Raw genomic sequence first — 18755 nt, 5'->3', positions numbered from 1 at the left:
TCCCAGAAACAGTGAGAGAGCAAACATGGCTTCACATGGATCCCACAGAAAAACAGGCCTGATCTCACACCTTTCCAGCCATTGAAATATGAAATTAAGATACATTTAAATGGGAAACCAGCTTTTAACATCTACTCCCGGAAATGAGATCAAACGATGTTACAAATGACTAACAGAGCTCCTCTTAATTACCAAACAGAATCACTGGAACAAAGTTCTGCACACAAAGCACCTTTAAGTTTCCAGAAATACTCCATGCAGGATGCAAATGAATGCCAGGTCATTTAAGCAACGTTTGTGGGTCTTTTGCACATAAAAGCTCACAGGAGGAAGTAAAGCATCACAGCCAAGAAAGCGAGTGTGGGCATCCCTTCCGAGACAGCCAAAGTACTGTTGCTGGAAACAGCGTGCTCCAGAGATGGGACAGGACAGACTTGTCTATTTTGCCACCACCTCAGAAATGATGTGCAACACTCCCAAGAGTCCTTCTGGAAATGGAGCATTCCTTTCTCCATGGCGGAAGATGGCAGTGATGGCACGTCCATAGACTTGGGGAACTAGACCTCAGGTCCCACTGACAGCCTGGCCTTCTTCACACCTTCACCAGGCACATGCTCCCAATAGCATTTGGCCTTTCTAAAGGTTTACCTGGAGCAGAAATGGGGCCCATCCCTTCCATGCTGTGGTGTGCTTTGTTTCACCCCCATGGCACCGTGGAGCAGGGACCAAAGAGTGGGGCGGGTGGCCAGAGGTCTGGCTCCCCATCCATGGGCAGCAGGAATGCGCTTGGGATGAAGGCTCTGACAGGCTAAAAATGAGGCCATGAGTCACACTGGGGCTTTACCTGGTAGGAAGGGGCCACGCTTCTGCCAAGCAGACTGCAGGATCCGCAGACAGAGAATTGTTGTTATCCATCTGAATACTGGAATAGTCGCAGCCCACCACTTCTCCAGCCCATTTCTGACGCTGAGCGTTACTGAACCCAGCACAGGGCAGAAAGGAGCTTCTGCCTGAATCCCAAATACTTCAAGTCGCTGCAAGAGTGGTGGTTCTCTGCATGCAGGGTTCAGTCTGCACCCCAGCACACATCAGAGCCCGTAACACGAGAGGAAGAGCTCTGTTAAACAAAACCCTAAGACAAACTGGCAGCAAAATCTGTCTGGGTTCAAGCATCAGAACACCCTGCAGGCAGAAACCTTCCAATATCTTCACATTTGTAATGGCAAACCGGTCAAAACCACGTACATTTTGTCCCCATTGTTTGAGCCATTATGAGAAGTACAGTGGATTGTTACAGCAAAACCAGCTTCCCTTCACAGACCACAGGAATGAGATACCTTCAGCTTGTCTTTGGATGTAAATCCTCTCTCACCTGTTTCAAACCCCTCACTTCTGAGAAGCAACTGTATTAAACCTCCAAAAAAGCAACTGCCACTGCCGTATCAGAATGTTTAATCAGAAAGCTGTCAAGATCTGGCACTACCACCAGTGAAATCACGTCCCAGTGCACCGCAGATGGCACAGTGAAATTCCTTACTGTAAACCAAAAACTGTCCTTGGAACACGTCTGCTTCACCAGATGCGAACACCAGCACGGCTCACTCCTGTGTCACTTATGAGAGCGATCTGATGACAAGCAGGTTTTCCCTGGCTGCCACAAGAAACCATACGTGCTCCCAAGAGCTTGTGCCATGGTCTGGGGGCAGTTCTGCAGCCACACATCCCAGCTGGCTCAGCTCAGTCACTACCCAGCAGTTGTTTCAGACACAGCGCAGAGGGAAACTGGGTGTCACCCCCCAACAGCACAGCATGAACATCCTGTGTGTCACATGCTGCCACCTCCACCTGAACACAAGGGTCATGTCCAGTGAACCAGGACAAGGTGCAAGCTGGAAGGTGGCAAAGCTGCAGAATAAAGACCCGTTCTGAAACACAACTCATAACAACTTGTACATCCAAGCGCTAGTGAACTGCAGGCTGTGCCAGGAAAGCAAATGCTGTTGTGGAGTACAACCACCACCAGAACACAAGCTCAACTGAACTGCATGAAGCTGGCAGGGCTGGGGAAGGAAATAACACACTTAGAGGGGGGTTTCTTTATAAAACACAAACACCCTTCCTAGGTGACTTGAGTCAAAAGGTTGGCATAGCGAGCAAGGGGACAGAGGTTTCCATCTGAGGAAGGCTTCCATATCCCAACATGTGTTTCATACAGCAAAAATCGAGACACTTCAGTCATTTCCCATGCTATTCTCTGCTTCAGCATGTAAAAACCAGGAAATATATATATATATATATATATATATGACACACTTTGAAGCAATGCAAAGATGTGGTTAATCACCTGCCTGCACTGCCACAGTGACCAGGTCGCATTGCCTGCACCACAGCTTCCTAATGAAGATAGGAAAGCTTTGCAGCACATCAGCACTCATATCAAGAGCCTGACTTCAAAGCCCACATTTGCTCCTCAATGCAAATCAAGTTATCGTGGCTCCAAGTCTGCACTATCAAATAGAACTTGTTCATGTTCCAAGTTCTTTCAAAGCTACAGCTCGAGCAATTTTTAAGCAGGAATTCCCCATGTGTGCAGGAGGGCCCAGGCGCAGGCGGTGTCACAGCGTGACAGGGGAGCATGGACATCGTGAGCAAGCTCCGGCTGTTGTCCTGCCAACATCTCATTTCCAACAGCATTTGCTATGCCCTCCCAACCCCTGGTGTTCTAAAAACACATCCTGCTCTTCCTACAAAACAAATGACAGTTGCTTCCACTCCAGCCTAGAGCTGGAGCAGCACCGCTGTGAATCCACGCTGGCCATTGACTCCTGGTTCTGGTTTCACAGCAGACTAATAGGAAATAGTTTAAGAAACCCCACAGTGCGAAATAATATTGCTTTTTCACAAAACACATAGATCTATTTAATGCTTAGTGCTTTGCTGCATCTATATGGTAATCCATTATAGCACACTTGAAATAGAAATTAGGTATTACTACTGATCAACACATCAGGGTATCTGTCAGTTCTTTTAACTGATTATCCATAGTTCTTTTTCTTCCGGACTTCCTGCATGACTAGGAATAATGTTCAGTTTAAACCTTAGTTTACACAGGATGCTGCTTTTTGAAAGATCTCTCTCTCTCTTTTATCAAAGGAAAATAAAAGATACCAGGATTTCTATTTCCACAGATTCACTCTGGCTTAACCAATCCTGCAGCTCCTATGGAAAGGTCTGTTATTGTGCCAGCTTTGCTGAACCAAACCCACGGGTGGCTTTGTGCCTGTCACAGTGTACTGTGCTGCCCTGCTGCAGAGGCAGGGCAGGCTGAGGCTGGGACCAAATCACACTGAAGACCCCCATAGCCTGGATGTTTCCCCTTGAATTTCCACAGAGGCGAGACAATACGTAGACAATAGAGTCCCAGAGCTCTGTAACTTGCTATGCAGCCTCTTATTAAACACCAACCAACACAAATGTTCTCGCTGATTGAACATGCTCTCAGAGGCAATGTCAGTGACAGGTTCCCACTAATGTTCATTCCAGGAGAAAGGATTCTGAGACAAAAAATAGCTTTATTTACTACAACCCGGACATCATAAGGAGTTTCTGTTAATGGCAGGTGGAGCTGCTTTAAGCCAAGTCAAATGCAGACGAGCTCCCCTACACCTCAGGTCAAGCGCTGCTCGGTGGCACCTCCATAAGAGTTTCACTGTTCAACTACTAAAACCTGCAGTAATTCAGAGTTTTTCCAGCCCCTATTCACTGATTTGGGTGAAGCCAAGAGCCTGCTGTTCATGTGCCTGCAGCGCTTCCGTCTGCGTGAAGGGACACTCCATTTACTGCACCACTAAATTATTTAGTTATAAGTTGAGGGGAAACATCTGCCCAAAGCACACAGGATACTCTTGCCCTAGGCACAGCATCAAAGAGCAGGGTCTCTGAAGTCAGACACATGAAACATATAGTTAGAACGAACAAGAGAACGCTGTAAAAGTCACATCAATGTCATTTAAAGAGCAGCAATAGATGAACCGTCAGAATTATGGCAGAAGAAACTGAGGCTGGTTCAAAAAGTAATTTTCTCCATGCAGGAAGAAGGGCTGTAAGTAATTTTATTCCTGTAAACAAATAAACCCTTGGTACTCTACTGAGCCTGAGAATTAGCCAGCCAAGTGTGTGTGAGAGACTCGGGGTTAAGCAGTGGAACTGGTAATCACAGGAGGCACCGGGAATCAACCGAAAAGCTGTACCAGAGCCTATAACCGGAATTTAAAGCTGCGACTCTTAATGGTAATTTGATTTCAAGTGTAAGATAACCTGCAGATGGGGAAATTAAGCCACTGAGCTGCACAGACATGAGGAAAATGCAAATAGTAACAGGAAAGTTAAATAAAGAGGAAAAGCTAAATAGAAAGGATAACCCCAAGAAATGAGAAACCAGGACCTGTGGCAATAAGAACTCAACAATAACCTGACTTGATTGTTCTTTGTAAAGATTTTTACAAGTACTTTTCACATTGGCCTCTTTCAATACACAATTTATTTCAACAGAATTCATTTTTCCTCAGTTTTATTCTAAATGAAGGAAGTAATTAGGAGCAACAGCCTCAGATAAGCAAACCAGCCCAAGAAAACTGCAGATATGGAACAGCCTTTTGCACATTCATAAAATATAGCATCACAGCACTAAAGTCCTTTGTAAAGAGTGATGAATGTGAAAGCAGTGAAGGTGTCACTGATGCAGGGTTTATGGCATTGAAAATGACCTGCTAAAAATCACCACTGGCTTTGAGGTTTGCTTTAAGCTGCCTAACCACTATTGCTAATTCACACAGGAGTCTATATAAAGCAGTCCTACAATGTGCTGGAAGAATCCAACATTTAAAACACCCACAGCAACCTTGATGCAGTATGAACCACAGCTGTACATTTTAAATGATGTTTATGTGCATTAGTGGGCAGTGCTATACAGCACTGCCTGCTCCTGTGCTCTGTCAGTGCAGAGCCCTGCCTGGCCACCCACACCACAGCCGGTGTTCCTCCGACACATGTGGTGTATTTACTGTGCCTGGTCTGAATCTACTTTTCCAAAGGGCTCCTAACAGACTGCAGCCAATTACAAACCTATACAGAATTAGCACCACCATCTGCAGAACAAGTCACTTGTGCACACCTGCAGTAACAAACTCAGGTTCCTTCTGTAGTCATCACATTCCCATTCTGACAGCAGAGCAACCCGTGCCGCAGTGGATTTATATCACATCTTAATCCTCTGAGTACATGGCCATTTGTAGTTTATATTTAGATGTGCTCCTGAGGACAGCACCACTGTATTGAGATCAGTACCCGCTGCTATAAAACACAGAGCTCAAAGTGTATTGGGCAAGTTCCAGCAGTTTATTGATGATCAGCTCTGGGACGACACTTCGTTGAAGTCACTTCACATGAACCTGAGCGTGTGCAATGCCAGCACTGCAGAGGCTCCCAGCCCGTTCACATTCCAGTTTACATCACCTGCTGGGTACATACTGGGGACACTGCAGAGGAGAGCTGGGGCGGGTGCATCAGTATTCTGCTGCTGAGGTTGTACGGGAGGCAGAACAGACAGCTCTGTGCCTGTTCACCGCCCCTGCCAGCCTCAACTCACTTCAGCAGGGCGAGAGCCGTGGGGGGGCAGGCTGGGCCTGGCACACAGAAGGGTCTAGAAGCACAGCACGAGCTACATCAGGTTGTAATTCTGCAGATCCTTCACGAGGTCATGCTTACCCTGTGTCTGGCCTCACTCTCATCTTCTCCAAGTTCAAGGAACCACAAATTCCACAAGAATGATGGACTTGGAGCAATTAAGAGCACCCAGCAAAACCAAAGCTTATTGTGCAAGCTATATGAAAACCACAGTATGCTTTTGTTATTTAGGAGCTGTGAAACACAAGGGCACTTAATGCTACAGCAATATGCACTGCTACAAAATAAACAAGCAAAGCAATCTGTGCTGAGAGGCTTTCTGTGTACATACCCTGCGGCAGCGGGGGCACCCAACCCACCACCCCAGCTACCTACACTCAGCACAGACCTGAGCGCCACTGGCAGGACCTGAGAAAGTTCTAGCAACAACAGCAGCTATTGTAAGTGACTTTGGAAAGCTTTCCTGCACTAGAAAGTGTATCTGAAATTATAAGAACAAACTATTTCATACAGCCAGCATGTTACATCAGTGCAGTGAATGCCGCATCAGCACAAGAGATGCAGCTGTGCATAGAACAGAGAATGGGAAGAAATTGATCTGTGCATTATATCAACCTATCAGCCTGCTCTTACTGCATTACCAGTGCAAAAAGAATGCAGCCTCAGAGGAATCAGTACTTGATGCTGCAAGACAAAACCCTTTATAATTAAAATAAACCACAGCTTTCACACTCAGATGATGGCACAGAACTCCCATGGGACCCAGCAACTTTGCAGAACTGCAGTGCACCTTCTGTGACCCACAGTGCTCGGCGTAACACGCAGCGCCTTCAAGTCAGGGAGAACAGTGACACGGGAAATGCTGTCAATGCATTCTGAACACACACTGCAGTCGGGAGGTAACCGGGCCTCGCCAGAGAACAGGCAAAGTCAGTTCTCACATGACTTGGCCTTTGAGATGATACACGGAAAAATAATACAGCTAACTACAGTCACTGTATCATCTCATGAATATCTGTTCGGCAAAAGAGGAGGCCAACGCACCTTAGAGAACATGAAGTTAGAGCTAAGAACTTTGTTACATTAATTGTAACAAAGTACTTTACAAAATGAACTGTTAACCTTTCATGTTACCCCCTTTTGATTAGTAGTTCTTCTTTAATATGTTGTGTGATGTTACTGTTGAGTGGCCAGGCTGGGTAGCTGACATGTAAAATTAAACCTTCAATAAACTACAACCGAATCAACGCAGTTTCCAGGGGATTTATGGAAAAGGCATTTGTTACTTTTACCTCCTACCCACAGTAGGTGTCACTAGAACAGCAGCAGGACCCCACTGAGCCACCGGACAGGCAGAGGTCCATTCCTTCCGTAAATACTGCTGCTGATTCGCAAAGCGTTAGCCCTCAGCTCCTGGACTCCAGCGTTGTTAATCCTCAGTAATTACCTATTTAGCTAATTAGAAGGAAACTCCAGGCACCCTCTGGCTCAGCTGCCACCAGATGAAACCCGGGCAGCTTAACAACCCATTAGCTGGGTTTCCTATGGATTGCAGTATGAATGTTTCATTTCGTGGCATTTACATCTTCTGTCCTGTGCTCAGGCTGACATACCCTCTGTTAAGGGGGGCATGTTAAAGGGCCCTCGAAAGAACTGTTCTCCCACAAGTGAGCACGTGTTACAAATGGACTGCAAATTTACTTCAGTAGATAAAGCCCAAGAAGGGACCCCTCCAAAATCCACACAAGCATCCAAAAGGACTTCTTCTTCCCCAGGGCTGTCGGTGACCAGGCTGTAACATAATTCCCCTCAGCTAGGACCCAAAGCAACACCGCGTTCCATATAACTATGGATTTTTCTCTTCCTCATACAGAGTGTTTTCCTGACGTTTCTAAGCGGCGTTAGATGCGCGGTTCTCAGCACCCTGGGTTTCAGGACCCAGGAATGAACGTGTGTTCACTTCAAGAGGGTGAGCAACCATCAGCTATTTGCCATTTAATGACACAGCCACTGAAATTACTTATTCCAGACACAGCGCAAGGGCATTAATGAGCTCCCATTAAGCTGCAGAGCCCTGCTCAGGAGATGCAGCCATACCTTTACCACCGGCGTGGGAGGAGAGGGAAGAAGAGTATCTCCTGCCCCAAATACGGCACTAGCAGATGTACGAGCCCCATGCAAAGCCTAAAGCAGGCTCTTTTATTAATAAGTAGCAGAAAACATGATTTGATTTTTAGACTTCAGTGTGAAAATGCAGCCTGGCAGACAGAGGAGCGAGTCAAGAGATGTATTGGCTACCTCATAAATATTGGAAGATGAGATCACAAAAATCCAGCACTTCATATCATCATTTTCATGGCCATGTTTCATATCACAGCGTGTTAAGCTAGACAGCATCATTCTTCTTGTCAGGATAAATATTATTGTAACTACAAGCTATACATTAATACAATGGATTTTTTTCCATTTTTAGAGGGAGAGAAAAGAGTTCAGAACACGTAACCTTCATTTTAATCTCTAGAGTCCCATCGAAAGTCTGAGGCTTTTTTTCCTAACACCCCTACCAAAAAAAAGCCTAAACTATAAAGAAAGACTAACACTTTTGTGATGTAAGACTCAAGTAAAAAGTTAGCAGATGGATTAACAAAGAGAAATCAATAGGAGATGTGTGTATTTACCCTTGAGAAAGAAATCAGGCCAATTATTTACCTAATGGATTGTTAAAAAAACCCCAAACCAAAACCCCTATAGGCACCACTGATCCTGTCTTCAGACAGACAGAGCTTCTGCTGTGTGTTTGTAAGACACTTTATATGTCAGGCTTTCATCTGGTCCAGTGATGTTTTCTCACCCAAATATATTTAGGTAATAACTGATTGTAGAGATCCCTGAGAAAATGATTTATCACAGGCTACTCTTTTTTAAATCAAAGACACCCAGCTTTGACTCTGCTAAAGTTAACTGGCCAACATTTCCTCCCTAGACACTGCAGACACTGTGAGTGCTGGCATTGGAAAGGGCACGCTTCTGGGTGGAAAAGATGCTCCTCTTTAATAAATCCCATTTTAAACATTGTCATTAAAAAAGTTACATTAACATTTCACACTCAGCTCAAACTGCTATGCGGTAGTTGACAACTCTTACTCATTTTGGTTTCCTTGTGCTGCAAGACTGAATACTGCAGTGGTAACAGATGCCTCCCTGTGAAAGGAGCAGAGCCCAGACTCCTGCTGTGAGACATTCAACATAAACGTGACACTGAACTTCACGCTGACAAAGCACAGTGGAGCAGAACTGCTGTTCCGAACTAGCCCTCCATGAGACACAGAAGCAAGAACTTCATTCAAAAAAACTGCTCCCAAATTCTACTGAGAGGACCCAGGACACTTCCAAAGAGTTGATCCTCAGGACAGGTATAATTCATAACCACAGTATTCATTATATATTATTTACAGATAAATGACAGTAATACACCTGTCGTCTATCAAAATGACTATCAAGAGATTTTGATGAAATCTCTTAACTCTGGATATTCATCCAACCAACATTCCTATTGCATAATAAACTGTTTATTGTCATCGTATCTGCAAGCGTAACCCCCCCAGTTCTCCTCTGCCTCCCACTTTGTATAGTCACGGACACCTACTGTCGGTTTGACTGACATCTGGCTTCACCCCGCATTGTAAAGGCCTAAGTAAGCATATAATCACAGCGAGACTTAAAATAAAAAGTAGTTGGAAAACTTACTTCAAAAAGAAAGAGAATGGAGTCCAGCTCCTCCCTTTGTGATTTATTCCCTGCAAGGCAGAAAGCAACAGTTTGCCATAAATACACAGTATGAAACAGATGGCAAAATCACACTGTTACTCATGTGAAGTCAAAAATGTTGCACTCTGCTTATTTTATTCATCTTTAACAGCAAAAGAGCAAGATGCTTCCAGACTTCAGTGCCCCTCTCTCTGAATCCGAGTGAGGGACCGCTGGAGTCCAGGTCACCGTGCCCATCTCCAAGCAGACAGCCATTCCTGCCGACAGAGCTCCAACACTGCGCTTGGTCTGTGCGTCTCTGACAGTGCTTGAGCTGAACAGACATCTGCTTAACTGCAGGCTGAAGGCTTCAGCACTTCAAAACGAGGCAAGAGGATGCGTATGTAAATGCACGAGAACTGATTCTTGAGCTGAAGTGACACTTCACCATAAAAATGCATTTAGAATTCTTTTCAGTTATGACATTTCAGAGCAATTTCTGTGCTCATCTCTCTGCCACCGTAAAATTAACATGATTAATACTAATACTGTACTGCACAGAACCATTAATGCAAATAGAGGTAACTGTGGACTAGATAATCACCAGATAAGCTCTAACAGAATGCTGTTGAGAACAGTTGGGGAAAACTGACTCAACAACTGCTGGCAAACCTCTAAAACTTACCTTTTTGTTTCAAGCTGTTTTCCAGTGTTACGAAGTTTTCATAGAATACAAAATAAATTTGAGAATAATTGTTCTCAAAGAATTGCTTCAGGTCACTCCCATCCACAATATCTGAAAAGAGGAACAAATGGAGTCACTGCACAACGTCACAAAGCTGGAAGGCACTGTGTTCATGCAAACTGAGTGTTAGAGAATGGAATAAACACAATACAAAACCATTTCAGTGAGTTCATTGGGTATTCTACACCAAACTGATTCCATCCTTGCAAAGTAAAACAGGGGCATTTCCATTTGCACTTCACTGATGAAAGGTTGCCGTGTGGCTGAGGTCCACCGGGTTTCCATCAACAGAATCAGAAAGGAGATGGGCTGTGTCTTGGCTATCAACCTAATGGCTTCTGTGTCATTACAAGGAGGTACTGTGGGAAAAGACAAACACCAGGAGAGATTGCTGTATGCAAGCTGCAGACTATCTGACAAGCAGATCAATTCAGAAAACAGCAAATTCCCAATTCATTTCAATGGAAAGCCGGGCATGCTCCCTTCCCTGAGCCTTGGATTGGGGCTGGCATTTGAAATAAGTTTATTTGTTCAGAAGAAAAAAAAACCTAATGTTTTCTAAACCTGCCACTTGCAAAACACACTTTAACGTCACCTGCTCTTCACTGAACTGATTTGGTCACAAAGAGTGAGATGATTCCACCCCAAAGTAAGAAGATAAAGGGCAGGAATTATTAACAACACAGCCTCTCACTGAAATTTCACCTCTCAAGAAACTCATTCATTAATCAAGACAAAGCAATTGCAACACAACCCAGTAACATCACACAAGTGCAGAAGAGGGAATGACTTTAGTCTTGGACAATGCGGAGGGAGGGTTAATTAATACCGGTTTGGTAGTAGGGCATTGCCTGGTTGCTTGTGCTACGGAAACAAGCAAGGCATGGAAACTCTTTTACATGATATCTGTTTCCTACAAGCTACTGGTCTCGAACTTGTGAGCTAAGTGCAAATATTCCCCTCTCTGAATGCGTCCTGTTAAATACAACTCTGGGAGAAAACAAGGCTTCCATTTACAAGGATTTCATATGAAGGGATGAGGTCATTAAGAGCTGAACAAAAAGGAAACTTTGCCTTTGAGCTGTGAAAGGAGAAAGGAACTGCCTGATCAAAAAAAGCAAATTCTCCTTTTCTCTATGCGTGACTCATGTGCTGCTCTGCTGTCCGGAGGCACTGGAGCACTGCAGCCCTCTCCTGCCGAACCACGGTGCTCCTCACATTCCCTCGCAAGGTGTGCAGGAAAACCTTCTCTTGCCTTAGAAGCAGCCAGCAACAACACCCCCATTTACTACCCCAAGAGATAATATTCACTCAGAAAGTAAGACTTTATTGGAATCCTGCATGCAAGTTGTCATCCTGACACCACTGCGCACTTCACCTAAAACATAATATCCAATACACAAGGAATAAGCCACTGGCCCAATAATTCCATTGTTCAAAGACAGAGCTTTCTTGGGCATTTCACTCCCAAATTCCTTACTTGCTGCACACATTAAGAAAACACGGTTTCTTTACTCCTTCACCACACATGCTCATGGTGAGGAGCAGTGGAAAGCCACAGTGAGCACGAGCGCTTCTCCCTGCTCCGGTGGGCACAGGAGGGCAGAGGTGGGCGATGGCTCTGCCAGCTAAACCGACAGAAACCAGGACAAGACAGAGCTTCCCAGGAGGGCTCATGGAAAGTTGGCAGGAGGCCTGAGACACTCACTTGGCTCACTACTATACGTATGTTCAGCTTGCGGCAGGGTAAGGCTCATTCTTCTGCTTTCCAAATGGAAAACATCAGTGAAAGTATCATGCACTACTTATCATACAAAATAAGAAAATAAACCACTGACTTTAGGGAAATCACAGTGACTGAAGAATTTATAAGCATCCAAGGAAATTAAACTGCAGGGCTGGGATTGAATTGCAGGTATTAGGTAATATTTTTATATTTACTCATAAGTAGCTCTCAGGTTACTCCTGCTGAAACCAGCCACCTAGTGATGCCAGAGCTCTGAGCAAGCCAGCAAACACTGTCAGCCATCAGATACATAATGGTTTCCCATACCCACATATACGCTAACGGCATTCCCCAAACACGGATAGGTGATCCATTGGCTGATGCTGCCCATGGGCACTTTACAGCTTTTACAGCAACATACAGGAGATAACGAGACGTTCAGGAGGGTGCACATGATATTCCCTCCATATAAAGCATGGAGCAGTTGGCTCATAAGGTAACTGCAAGTCACCATTACTTGCCTTACTGAAGCTGGAAGTTTAGGGAAACAAACTATCCAGGTAGCACTGAATAAGAATCTGGGTTTCCTGCCAAGCTCTCATTACCCTTCTCATATGACTAGATCTGCAGGGACAATCATCCTGTCCTTAGCAAGCCAGAACCTTTCTTTTCCTGTTAACTCCAAGTGTTGCTGCAGTCACTTAAGTAATCAAAACCCTCCCTTCATTCCATGAACTTCCAAAGTCTCTTGGCTTCATGTTATTCATACAAAGTTCTCTCAGTCCTGAAGGGCTTTCTTTAGCTCAAATACTTCAGAATTAAAGCAGATGAAGGTACAATGGTACACTCGTACCCCGGTTAATTGCAAACTTTTATTACTACTCTTGCCCCAGAAATTACAAACAGGTTTTACCTTCAAAAAGGTGCATCAGCATGGCAACATCCTATACTAACCCCCTCTAGTTAGAGCAATCTCTACAATAACTGAACACCTCCAATTTCATGTGAAACCTCAGGGTAAGGGCTGTTCTAAACTCAGCAGGAAGGCTGGAAGAGGTCACCTCTGAGTGTCTCTAAATGAAAACCTCTCCTACGCCTGTGCCATAACTGGAAAACCCCACTGCCCTCCTTCAGTATCTTGTTCTTGGGCTTGGCAACGGCACCAATCTGCTGCTACTTTCAAAGCAATGTTATCATCCTTAACAATATTCAGTTCAAGAAAATTCAAGCCCCATAATTCAGCTTCAGCACCATCCCCATCCCAGGCAGCTCACAGAGATTCACCGGTGGCTCTGGGGAAGGGCCCACTCTTTGCTGTTTCTCAGTTTAATGTGCATGGTGGTGGGCAACTTAGAGCACCAGGGTCTGTTCACAGACACAACCTCCACACCAACATTATCTCCAGCCCTAAAGCTCTCTGGCAAATCACTCTGAAATTGGAAGGAGCAATAACACCACACAGAAAAGGCTCAGCACCCTCATGAAATAAAAACTTACCCATATTCTGCATGAGCGGAGAGTGACCTCATGTAAATTACTGGAGAACTACAGCAGAGGGTAGCTGTTGCTCCTGCTACACCATTACTCATAAAAAATACGTCACAACAGAGCAATTCTTGGAACCAGAAGAAAAACTCATGGGGAATACACTAAGGCGTGCAAAGATGTTAGAGTGAACTTGTCACTTGTGTCGGAGGAGAAAACACTGAGATGCTTAAAAAAAGAAAGAATATTTTTGCCCATGAACAGTCACAGAAACAAAGTTTTAAAGAGCAAAGACACATTTTTATGCTAAACAATGTCCCGCAGACACTAACCTGGGAAACAGTGCAGAGGGCTTCGTTTATGGCCAAATCACTGTGAAAGAGCCAAGCTTGTCACCACCATTGCTTATAACACCAGCGTGGCTCAAGTCCATCCTAAAAAGACCACACTGTTGACACTGTATTTGGGAAAAAAAACATTCCTACCGATTTTACCCAAGTTCTGAAAGTCAGTTTGTCTTTACAGTAACAAAACTAAAGGAACTTTTCTGGTCATTTCCCTAACACCATTGTGATTCCAGTGAGTGCTTTGCATGGCCATGCAGGTAGAGACTGCCCACAGGAAGTAGGAGCTCAGATCCTGAAGGGCATCAGAGACTTGAGGGATGGATGTTACAGCAACACAAATGTACAGGAATCTTTTCTTTCCGTTTGGGTACTGGACAAACAGATGGTAGCTAAGGGACCTGAAGCCATCAAACTGTGTGTTACTGATGCTGGTGCTCACACAACCCCTTGTTTATGGAAATACATATTCCTCCTTCTCATCCCTCCCCTGTTATACCATCCTCTGATTCCTATCCTCCTGCGTCAGCAGGATCTCAGAGGAGTAACTGTCATTTTGTTTACAGATTAATTCCTGTGATTTAAAGCTAACAAAGGAGGAGAGGATGGCACCTCCTACGGAAACACAAGAACAGGGCAGTTATTTTGAGAACATGTGCCACTGTGGCCTGAGCCAAGCAGTTGGGGACAGGGAGTGAAATGACTGGGGTGCGAGGACACGAAGACACACACATTCCTAGCCCTGGCCAGCACAAGGAGTGCCACACCGCAGGGGGAGAGAAAGAGAAAGAAACATCCAACTCTTTTTGAGACTCTATACCAAAAGCTCAGTTTGCTTTAAATACAGAAGAGATCCTTACCATGAGTTGCTTCATTCCCCCTGCTGAACAATACCATAAAACATGCACTTGCAACAGTATCTCTGAAGATATTATCTTCAAAAAGCCACTCCCATGTTATCTGAAGTGTTTACATTGATGTTCTCAAAGGCAGACATCAGGAACAGGACCACAGCCTGCTTTGACACAGCCCTTGCAACAAGCCACATCCCCTACGAGACAGCGAGCTGTCACATCACAGCACTGCAGCCAGCAAGGCCCTCATTCACTGCCCAGCCCTCTGGTTCTGATGACAGCTTCACCCGAAACCAGTGTTCAACAGGAAGGTTAATCAAAACATCAGGTCACTACCTCTGGCAGTGGCTACTTCCTGAGCAGTGATAGGGATATTTCCCCATTACCAGCTGGGTTGACAGTATTTTTACAGAAAGCACCAGGCACGGCTCTCCCCTTCTGTTCCATCTGCCTGAGGACATCAGTTAATTTCGTCACGCTCATGGGTGTATTTCCCATTAGTTCCACCCGTCAGCTCTGTCACCAGAGCCTGACAACCTTCTGTCCTGCACACAAACCATCACGCTCCCTAGGATGGGTACCACCAAGAGCCAGAGCCACAGCCACACCAGTGTTTCACCTTAACCTAGTGGTGTCCTTCCGAGAGGCCGAAAGGGGAACATTAACCCAAGCTGCTGTACTTCTTGTTTCTTCAAGTCCCTTTACTCCCGTGGGGCTGGTGGAGCACGACGACACACATGGTCTGCGAGCTCGCATTCCAGCCTCTCAGAGCATCTCTCCAGGATGCTTTCACAAAGTGCTCTAAACCTCACCTCAGAGACAAGAAGCTTCCCAACATTTTTTTTTTTTTACACCGAAACTTGCCATTCTTTTCCTATTGCTTGCACAGCACACGAGCAATGAGACATACACAGTTAAAAGGCACATCATAATGCAGGTAAGGAATGTGCTCCCACCCTTCCAATGTCCTGCCCTTAAATACGTGGTACCATTAAGAATTAAATACATAGAAAGGCAAACGAAGTTCTCATACACACATTTGGTCCTCAGAGGGAAATCAACACGAAACTGACACCAGATTGACAACTATGGAGATTCTGTACATACAGAACAGGAGGAATTTATACCCAGAGCAGCCACAGACCCTTCACTCAGCACTAATTCCAAAGCTAAGCTTCAATGCTGTTCACAAACAACGTGCAGACTGCAGGTGCTGAGGGGCTCCAACCCGTGAGACTCTTGTGTCCCACCACCACAGCAGTCAGAACTGCTCCACTTGTGAGTCCACACGGGGAATACTAACTGTCTATGGTCTGGGCACATCAAACCTGCGTGCATTGCTGGTCACAAGATGAGCGAGACCTGGCCGCTTCCAGAGCATGACTCAAGACCAGTTACAGATCTGTCCAGCACTTGTCCACTGATCGATTACCCACAGAAGTCTCTGGTTCAGATTAGCTACTTCAGTGCAGCAGATCACAAGGGAGCAACACAAACCAGGGGGATGGTTACTCATGCGTACGAAACATGTCCCAAAAAAATCAGCAAGATGCCCGTAGCAAGCTAAACCAATACAGACTTGGCTTTCACTTCATTCACTCATTTCCACACCCTGAGCACAGCTTTCTCCAGGGCTCCATCCCAAGGGAGAGAAGCACTGCTCTTCCCAGGACCACACTCAGGGTCCTCACCACAAAGGCTCCTTGATTTGCTACAGAACGTTCAAACCTGTTTGTGTATGTTCCCTCCTCACAGCTGACATTTTAACCTGCAGTTCCATCTCCAGCACCGTGAATGGGCCCACGCTGCCCACAGGGCGGTTCACTGGTGCAGCCCTGCAGCCTCCTGCTCTCTCCTGACCAGGCCCTCCCCTCCAGACACTTACTTGCTTCTCACAGCCCACAACACAACGTCTTTGAGGCTTTAACACACCTGCAAACCTGACTGAAACGGCAAACTAGCCAAGGGCTGCAGTACACTGGCACAGATCAGATCATTTTCTCCTCCTTCTTACCAAGGAGAACAATCTAAACTGAGATAAACACACACTGCCACCGATGCTCCTGAACAGAGACAGTGCACAAAACCTCTTAAAAGCATTCTCCTGCTGCAGTTTGCTGAGTAACAGAGAACACGAGGCCAACCAAATCTTAGCAACTCGTTTCTCACAGCTGAAATCACAGAATCCCAGATTGGTTTGGGTTGAAAGGACCTGAAAGCTCCAACCCCTGCCACAGGCAGGGACCCCTTCCACTGGAGCAGCTTGCTCCAAGCCCCTGGGTCCAACCTGGCCTTGAACACTGCCAGGGATGGGGCAGCCACAGCTTCTCTGGGCACCCTGTGCCAGAGCCTCAGCACCCTCACAGGGAAGAGCTTCTGCCTAAGAGCTCAGCTCAGTCTCCCCTCGGGCAGGTTCAAGCCATTCCCCTTGGCCTGTCCCTCCATCCCTTGTCCCAAGCCCCTCTCCAGCTTTCCTGCAGCCCCTTCAGGAACTGGAGCTGCTCTCAGGTCTCCCCTTCAGGAGCCTTCTCTTCTCCAGGCTGCCCCAGCCCAGCTCTCTCAGCCTGGCCCCAGAAAAGCAGCTCTCCGGGAGGGAGCAAGGAAGAAGGACAAGTTGTCAAGGTGTTGTTGACAAGAGCAGAGCTCCTAGAACTGCTCTTCCGAAGAGCCCCGCAGGAAATCACCCATGTAGGCACGGCTTTTGTCCCCAAACAACAATGCTGCAGCACAAGTATTTCGACACAAGCGACCCAAGTTTCCGAAGCCAGGAGCAGCAGAGCACGGCAATAACCTTCTGCATGGGCTCCGGGAACTGGGGAAGGAGGCGGGCTGCTGCCTTCCAACAGCGCCGGGAAGCGCCCGGAGCTCCCCAGCACTGCCAAGGGAGCTTGGGGAAAGCTGCGGTAACTCGGGGCAGGCACGGGCACCTTCAGCGGGGGCTCCCTGTCAAGTCTGCACTCCGCAGCGCTCTCCCGCCTGAGGACAGCAGCGCCGGTGAACGGACGGAGGCACCGAGGCTGACTGGGAGGCGGGCGCGGCCGGCACCTTCGCCTCGAGGTGAGGCTTTCGCTAATGTGAGGCTCCTCCCGCCCGGCCCGGCCCCCCTGGGTTTCGCTGCCCGTGGGGCGTAGGGGCGGGGGTCTCCGGGCCCGGCCCGGCCCCGCCCGCTCCCCTCAGCGCCGCGGCGGCCGCACTCACCCAGCAGCGCGCGGAGGTGCTTGAGGCGGGTGAGTACGTCCCGCTTCGGGTCCAGCGCCTTCTGCGTGGATTTCCTGACATCGGCGTGGCCCTTCCTGGAGAACATCCCTGCGCGGGGCGGGCGGGCAGCGCCGCCACAGACACACACACACACACACACCCAGACCCAGACCGAGACCCAGACCCAGCCCGTGACCGGCCCGCTGCCCGCCGCACCGGTGGGCGTGCCCGTGGCCGCGCCGCCCGCCCGCCGCACTGCGCAGCCGCGCCCCCTCGCGGCCGGGAGGACTACAGCCCCCGGCGTGCCCCGCGGCGGGCGGCACGCGCGCCGGCGTTCAGCGTGACGTCACGGCCGGGCCCGCGCCGCCGGCGTTCAACGTGACGTCACGGCCGGGCCCGGGCGGCGGCGTTTCAGGTGACGTCACGGCCGGGGTTTGACGTTTAATGGCGGCTTCATTCACCCTCCGGGCTGGATAACGGCGCTGCTGCGCTGGGGGGCACTCAGCGCAGTCCCGCTCCAGCCCCGGTTTGTCGCCCTTGATGTGTGCCCTTGCGTGTGCCCCGAAGGGAGATGACGCGCCCATGACGTCAGAGTTTGCGGTGTCGGGGTTGATGCCTCAGGTGTTGACGGTGCTGCGGTGGCCCCAGGGCCCCGCGCCAGCGCTGTCCAGTGGCGGCACTGAGAGGGCCCCAGGCAGCGCCACGGCGGGTGGCAGTGCTGGTGTGCTGGGGGCAGGAGGCTCTGCAGAGGGCTCTGCACAGGCTGCATGGAGGGGACAAGGCCGATGGGATGGGGGTCAACAAGGCTCAGTGCTGGGGCCTGCACTTGGGCCACAGGAACCCCAGGAACGCTCCAGGCTTGGGGAAGAGCGGCTGGAAAATGCTCATGGGAAAGGAGCTGGGGTGGGAAGGGCCTGGAGCACAGGGGTGATGGGGAAGGGATGAGGGACCTGGGGGGTTCAGTGTGGAGA

The 18755-nt window shown here is 47.7% G+C and overlaps 1 protein-coding gene across 5 annotated transcripts in view; it reads right to left on the bottom strand.

The window, feature by feature from the left end:
• RALGAPA2 (Ral GTPase activating protein catalytic subunit alpha 2) overlaps positions 1-17902 on the bottom strand; it is a 115845-nt gene extending 97943 nt beyond the window's left edge. For all 5 annotated transcript variants that reach the window (XM_057433119.1, XM_057433120.1, XM_057433118.1 and 2 more), the window contains exons 1-3: positions 17785-17902; positions 10118-10228; positions 9433-9482 (exon numbers count right to left, since the gene is read on the bottom strand). In XM_057433119.1, coding sequence (XP_057289102.1) covers positions 9433-9482; positions 10118-10228; positions 17785-17890 — 267 coding nt within the window. In that variant the 5' untranslated portion in view covers positions 17891-17902. The remainder of the gene's footprint in view (positions 1-9432; positions 9483-10117; positions 10229-17784) is intronic.
• Between the last annotated feature and the right edge of the window lie 853 nt (positions 17903-18755).

The sequence above is a fragment of the Pezoporus wallicus genome, unplaced genomic scaffold, assembly GCF_028554395.1.
Source record: "Pezoporus wallicus isolate ANWC-B61680 ecotype Strahan unplaced genomic scaffold, APGP_CSIRO_Pwel_v1 contig_5416, whole genome shotgun sequence".
Lineage (NCBI taxonomy): Eukaryota > Metazoa > Chordata > Aves > Psittaciformes > Psittacidae > Pezoporus > Pezoporus wallicus.
The sequence above is the reverse complement of the archived record's forward strand: the minus strand, read 5'-3'. Positions and strand labels throughout refer to the sequence as shown.